The 7623-nt window shown below is 27.3% G+C and overlaps 2 protein-coding genes across 5 annotated transcripts in view; both read left to right on the top strand.

Annotated features, from left to right (window-relative positions):
* The window catches only part of LOC126908088 (uncharacterized), a 25946-nt gene extending 18549 nt beyond the window's left edge, over nucleotides 1-7397 (top strand). For all 4 annotated transcript variants that reach the window (XM_050689964.1, XM_050689965.1, XM_050689963.1 and 1 more), the window contains one exon: nucleotides 7150-7397. In XM_050689964.1, coding sequence (XP_050545921.1) covers nucleotides 7150-7217 — 68 coding nt within the window. In that variant the 3' untranslated portion in view covers nucleotides 7218-7397. The remainder of the gene's footprint in view (nucleotides 1-7149) is intronic.
* On the top strand, nucleotides 3240-4586 carry LOC126908101 (uncharacterized). Its single transcript, XM_050689986.1, has 2 exons — nucleotides 3240-3862; nucleotides 3926-4586. Exons 1-2 carry the CDS (start codon nucleotides 3550-3552, stop codon nucleotides 4222-4224), a joined length of 612 nt encoding a protein of 203 aa, XP_050545943.1. The 5' UTR covers nucleotides 3240-3549; the 3' UTR covers nucleotides 4225-4586.
* Nucleotides 7398-7623: the final 226 nt, after the last annotated feature.

The following is a 7623-nucleotide window of genomic DNA, read 5'->3' as shown; positions in this document are numbered from 1 at the left end:
TACCATATTGAAAAATATACTATTTTTGTATGATAATTATGGGTTTTGTATTTTATTTTAATAGAAGTTGATGTTGCTTTTGCAATTATCCATCAATTTTTTAAAATTAAACACTATCTACAGATTTGCATCGAAGCGTTTCTTATGATAGTGATTTTAATCACTGTCAGATTAAATCTATACTGGACCCTACTATGCAATGTCTCCACTATGCCGCGACCCCACTGTGCTACCGTTTTATTACCCTAACTTAATCAAACAATTCTCATTTAACTATATCTCTTTTATCAATGTTGAAATTACATCTTGGTTATTTGACATAAATTACTATTAATGGCAAAACTTACAACGAAAATCTATCAAGAGATGACTACAGAGAGTTTTTGGAATTGATTTTTAGGTTGGATACCCATTGAAGGTATTAATTTTCGAAAACTCGGCGCTACATATTCGGAGGCGGCCTTGTCACAATGTCAAGGGTAGAGAGACATCCGATTGTTTTATTGATAGGTGGGCGGCTGATATCGAGAAAGACACGTGTGAGCGCCAGCCTAGAGCATAGCGTGGTGCCGTATCAACTAATACTAGATGTATTCAAATATTAAGTTTAGTTTTCTTTTTCTTTATCGTTGTTCGATTTCGAACTTGGTGATTTTCATGCAGTTATGTTATTTCGATTGGATAAAATTTTCCAAAACTCTCTATTCTCTGTATTCCGGATGCTTTCTGACATTGACATTTATGTGAGGATTTTAATTTGGTCTATATAGCGGATGGAAGACTTGCTTCTGCTCATCTTTCCTTCGACTTTTCCTTGGATAATGTCCTTTTTAATACCATCTCTTCTTATCATATGGCCAAAGTATTTTATTATTTGACTTATTAAATTATTGAATATCAATTTCATACTTAATTTAATAATTATAATTAATATTTATTCATATATTATATTTTAAAATCAAAGAACTACTAATCAGGATATAATTATAGAAATAAGAGTTGATGTTGCTTTTGGAATAATCCATCAATTTCTCAAAATTAAACACTATCTACAGATTTGCATCGAAGCGTTTCTTATGATAGTGATTTTAATCACTGTCAGATTAAATCTATACTGGACCCTACTATGCAATGTCTCCACTATGCTGCGACCCCACTGTGCTACCGTTTTTTTGTATCTGTTTATGTATATTTTTAGTTCAGAGGAATCATTAAACGATAATTTGTTTTCTATTTTAATCAAGTGGCTTATGATAAATCGATCACTCTGTATATATTTAAAATCAAAATAAATATTGTCGAATAAAAATGTAGGGAATTTTGTCATCTTTTTCATATGCTAATGCAAATTAATCTAATTCTTTAAAAACACTTTTAAATTAGTTTTTGTACAATAGTTTATTGAATTATTTTCAATTTTTACACAAAAAAAATTTTTTTTTAACCTTGATGTTCGTTTAAACTACTGTCGTAACACAGTAAAATGAAAAAAAGGTAAAAGTGCGTAAAATGTGTAGCTATGTGTACGAATATGAATATGAGGAGGTGGTGCCTGCTGTCTAGTTATTCACGTGAGTGTTGTCGTACAGCAGTCACCGTGCTCGGCTGACACTCCGGGTTAGCTGTGGGTGTCGAAAGGCTGTTGTTATAGGAAGGGAGAATAAGAGTAACACCTAGGTATGAGGTGCAGACGAAGTGCANTACCTAGATATGAGGTGCAGACGAAGTGCAAGACACAAATACTGGGCGTACCAGTTAAGAAGTATAACAAAGTACGAGGTGCAGACGAAGTGCAAGACACAAGTACTCTGAAATGTCGAGGAAAAGAGTATATAGGTTTGAAAAGAAATAAACAAAGACTTTACTTTAAACAGTAAGCCGGACAGCAACAACCGAGTACTGAGACTGATGAATGACACAAGGCACTGGAGTCGACTGACCACGATGGTCAGGTCTATTGGGTTTTTATAATAATTACACCTATTGCCGATTTGGCAATAAATATTATTTGTTAATTCATCAGTCTCAGGCAGCGGATGTGCTGTCTGTATTTTATTAAAATAATTCTCACGATTATGAAAACGTGACACCATCACACTACAAAATTATGTCCAGAGGTTAAATTGCCTTTTTTTAAATAAAGTATACTACACTATCCTTAATTTAAGATATATATAAATGTGTCAGTATTTCCAGAATATTTTTGAAAGTTAAGTTGAAAAAGTTCTACTTTCTATACGCATATTCAAAATTTTGACCCTTCTATATAAAGGAAAATGGTGTGATTAAAAACATAACTATGTCTTTTAAAAGAGATATAAAATAAAAAAAATTGTATTGATATATAAGTTATTGCAATTTTATTCCTTATCTCCAGAGATCCCAATTCAATATTTTGTATTGAGCACTTTCAGGATTTAAGGACTAAATCTAGTTTAAAGTCGTTTAGCTCAATCTAAGAAATAGGCATTGGCAAAAAAATCAAAATAAGTTAAACTTTTTATTAAATTTAGATTACATTCATATAACATTTATAAAAATAAATGAACCATCACTGTAAGCCTAAAATACTGTAAACTTTATACAGTATTTTAATTAAAAAGTATTATAATATATAAAGTACTCAAAGAAAAAATATTTATTGATCTATACAGGGTGATTTTTTTATCATAACCCACTCAATTAAATATAGAATAATTATTAATGAAACTTAATTCGTTTATTAGATATAAACATTTAAAGTTTCAAATTTTTAAGTTAATATATGTATATTAGGGTGTCCCTTATTTTGAAAATTTTGGAAATTCTTCGGGCTCACCCCCCAAATTTATGTGTATACATATAAAAAGTGGCTACAAAAAATTCCAGGCCGATCAGATAAGTTTAACCCGTGCCGACTTGGTGTTGAAAATCGGCCAAAAGGGGTACTTTTTTAGTTTTTAGCAATTAACTCGTAAATTAGCACTCTCACAAAAAAAAATATTAAAACTAAATTGTAGATCTAATTGTTTTGTATAAATAAGTCCTTACAGTTTTTCTTTTAAATCCATTAGTTTTCTAGAAAAATGTCAAAATATATAATATTTCATAATATTGCAGAAATTAGCATATTTACGAATATTTTATCATATATGACGAACCATATGTGATACGACCTAATGTTTCATACAAAAATTGTTTAAAATTAAATTTTACGAAATAAAAGTATTAAGTACAAATTTCATTGAACCAATCGTTTTATTGCTATAGCTGAATTAACTCGATCATATTACGATTTTTACTAAATATATGAATTTTAATGCTAGATTCTGTTAGTTATCATCTGGTTCATTACAACACTTATCGTACAAGTACGGCGATAATACTATGGTATGACTGAATTAATGTATTGTTATTATTTTTAAATTATAAATAACTCTGGAAATCGTAAATTTATTACAAATCGCAGCAATAGATATAGTGAACTTATACTTATACCACTTTAGTCGCTCACATCGCGTATTAAGTTGAACTGCTTCCTATTGTGTTTTTCTTTTAGTGTACGTAAAAATGTCCGTAGTATTAAGAAATGACAATAAAATATTTTTAATAGGGTCTTTGACTACTCAAATTTTAGGTTCAAAACTTCCATCCATTGGACAAGTTCTAAAAGTTTTTTTTTATAACCTAAGAATTGTTAATCTTACTATAAGAGCAAAAGCAGTATTGACTATTCGCGAGTGTAATATTTTCTGGGAAATGGACGATTCCATTTCAACCGAAATAAAAAAATTAATGGTTGTATCCCTTAATAATGAGTCAATAATAAACCCTAGTAAACGTTTTATTCTTTCATCGAGTCATATTGACAAATCATTTTCAGGTATAATAATTTTTGATATCATTATTTTTTGATGACTATTGAGTGATTGATATTTTTTTTTAGAAAAAACTGTAGCTTCTTTTTTGTCAAAAAGCAGTATGAAATTTTTCAAACGATTCGATATCAATACTAATTTTTTAAATTTGGATCCAAGTAATTGGAATACTGATAATTTTTATTTACACGAAAAAGAAATTGTATGTTCACTTAAAGTAGTAAATGACTCTGCAGATAAAGCGGTTAAGGTAATGGAAGATTTTCATGAAAGTTTAACTGTAAACGATGAAAAAGCTGAGTTACTTTTACACTGTGTGTTCAAGAGCATAGAATATTATATCCTAATTGCAACAAAAAAACATTAAAACATAGTTTTTAATGTATATTTTTGTTATAATTTGTGAATTATTTTGAATTTAACATTTTGTATTTTATATAGTAACTTTTTTTTAATTTATACAATAATATTGAGAAGTAAGTATCATTATGAGTTTAAGTCAAACAAATACATCACTTTACAATATAAAGGAAATATATTTAAATTAAGCAATAAAATTCATATATTTAGTAAAAATCGTAATATGATCGAGTTAATTCAGCTATAGCAATAAAACGATCGGTTCAATGAAATTTGTACTTAATACTTTTATTTCGTAAAATTTAATTTTAAACAATTTTTGTATGAAACATTAGGTCGTATCACATATGGTTCGTCATATATGATAAAATATTCGTAAATATGCTAATTTCTGCAATTTTACGAAATATTATATATTTTGACATTTTTCTAGAAAACTAATGGATTTAAAAGAAAAACTGTAAGGACTTAATTTATACAAAACAATTAGATCTACAATTTAGTTTTAATATTTTTTTTTGTGAGAGTGCTAATTTACGAGTTAATTGCTAAAAACTAAAAAAGTACCCCTTTTGGCCGATTTTCAACACCAAGTCGGCACGGGTTAAACTTATCTGATCGGCCTGGAATTTTTTGTAGCCACTTTTTATATGTATACACATAAATTTGGGGGGTGAGCCCGAAGAATTTCCAAAATTTTCAAAATAAGGGACACCCTAATGTATATAATACACAAGGTATTACAAATACAGGTAGCTAATTGGTTTTTTATGATATTGCTATCACAGTCACGGATTTTTTATTATCAATTATGACTATCAATAGATATACTTTTCGTATTGTCAGTTAGTGTATTTATAAACTCACAACAATGTACCTTACTATCATTGATAATAACAATGCTGTGTACCTGCTAATATCGATGTCATAAAAAATCAATTAGCTACCTGTATTTGTAATCCCTTGTGTATTATACCTATATATTAACTCAAAAATTTGAAACTTTAAATGTTTATATCTAATAAACGAATTAAGTTTCATTAAATATTCAAATGCCATTTACTATTGAATTAAAAACTCAAACATTTTATTAAATTAAAAATATGTGTTACTATTTAAAAAAACAAAGTTGACACCCTTACCAGGCATAAGGGATGAACTGAAAAAGTATTACATAGTTAATAATTCAAGAATAATGTGTAACTAAAGATAGTAATAAAAAAAAAATTTTTAATTATTATTATTCTGTAAGTAATTGAGTGGGTTATGATAAAAAAATCACCTGTATACTTCTCAAAAAATTATTATTATTTATTTGAAAAATAAAATAAAAAATTTTAACACAATGGCAAATTTTTAACTGTAGTATTTGCACTTGGCAGATAAAGTGTCAGGAAATTTTTTTTTTTATTTACCTAAAGTAAATGATATAAGGTTTAATTTAACATATGTTTATAGGAAGTAATATTTCTGGACACATTTTAGGAGGTTATGTTGAAAAAGTTAATTCTTAGTACAAAAATTTATTTTTTGAATACCCGTGAGCATGCTAATGATTTTCAAAAAATATATATACCGAAATAAATGGATATACCTAAGATATTTTTAAAACAAAATTTTTTATTCGTCCATTTTTAAAAAATGTAAAGACACTTTTGAGAAAGAAAAGTTTAAAAAATATCGAAAAATCTTCATTTTTTTGAATATTTCCCCCATTTGTGAATAGAAATTTTTTAACTTTAAAAGATAATGTCTTTAATTAGATACTCTTTGATTTTCTTACGTATTCTTCATCAAAATAGGTTCAGTGAGAACTGAGAATAAGTTGTAAAACACATCATACTAAAATTAACTTCTTCTTAAATACGTATCGTAGTTAAATTATATTTTTAAAATTATTATTATTTTAGGAAATTTAGTAATCAGTGATATAAAAAATCAATCACCTCGTAAAATTATTCCCTGATAGTTTTTTTTAAAAGCAATATATTTCATATTAAAATATTGCTACATAAAAATTTATGTGGTGTTACATTCATTGTTTAATTGTGAATTATTAATCAGTATTTCAGAAGTTTTTCACATATTTATATCTAAGAGAGAAGGAGAATAGAGTTAGGAATAACCAGTGATAAAAATAGCAGTACTCACTTTTCACCTCCATTCATTACTCTAAATTGTTTATAACTTCCAAAAGTTGTTATCGACCACAGTCTTTTTCCTAATTAGATCATTATCTAATAAAAAAACTACATAGTTAAGGGTATTGTCGTTTGAGTGGTTTAATTAACACCCTTATAAAGTATAAGGGATGGACACAATTAAAAAATATAAAAATTGAGAAAAACATTGAACTAAAAAATAAAAATATTTTGTTTAACTAATTAAATATTTCATGATAAGTGAATCACCCTGTAAATATTTTTAACTAAAAGAATAAATATTACAACTGTCCTCAACACTTGGTTATTTGTAACATACCTTGGAGATAATGCAACGTATCTCTTAATTAAATTTTTAATTAATATAAACCCAGCACAGTGGAGATGTAACATAGTGGGAACAAAGCATAATTGAGACAAGTATAGATTGTTATCTGACCTGAAACTTTATCGAAGTTAATCAAATAAATGAGACGTATTGGCTTACATTCGTCGATAATGCAGACAGGGCGTACCTATTTGCGGGAGTTTTTTGCATTCAGTTTGTTTCAAAAACATTTTCTTTGAGATAATTGCTATTGGTTGGCGCCACTTTTTGTTAGTGAGTAGGACTAAACAAGTAGCGAACACGAGGCTTTTTTGCAGGAAGCAAACACTTCTGATGATTATGTTTCGAAAAACAATAATTCAACTTTTAAATAATTAATTTTTATCTTTTATTTTACCTGTTATTTAATAAATTTATAAAATTTTAACATATTATTTTGCAGATGATAATTGCAGTTGTCAAGAAGAATTTATAATTAGTAAATATCTACAAACATTATTTTTAAAATAATTGTTATGAAATTTATAAATTTATAAATATATTTTACTTTGTTAAAAATTAAATAATTATTTGAATTTGTCAATAATTTAAAAAAAATTTTGGAAGCTGTTTCCGAATAAAATTTACTACTCTTGAATTTTTTGTAACATTGATTGCCAACGTCTTATTAATAAAAACTGTTTAATTTTATTTTTCGTGAAAACATAGAATTTTTTGGTCTTTAACGTTTATCTCTATAAATATTACAGATACAAAATATTGTATCTAAGAAAATATTTTTAAAAACTTATGCATAAAAACCCAGCACAGTGGGGTTGCGGCACAGTGGAGATGTGGCATAGTTGGGTCAAGTATAATGATATCTGACAGTGATTAAAATCACTATCATAAAAAAACGCTTCGATACAAATCTGTA

Source organism: Daktulosphaira vitifoliae, unplaced genomic scaffold (genome assembly GCF_025091365.1).
Source record: "Daktulosphaira vitifoliae isolate Bord-2020 unplaced genomic scaffold, ASM2509136v1 Scaffold_5, whole genome shotgun sequence".
NCBI lineage: Eukaryota > Metazoa > Arthropoda > Insecta > Hemiptera > Phylloxeridae > Daktulosphaira > Daktulosphaira vitifoliae.
The sequence above is the reverse complement of the archived record's forward strand: the minus strand, read 5'-3'. Positions and strand labels throughout refer to the sequence as shown.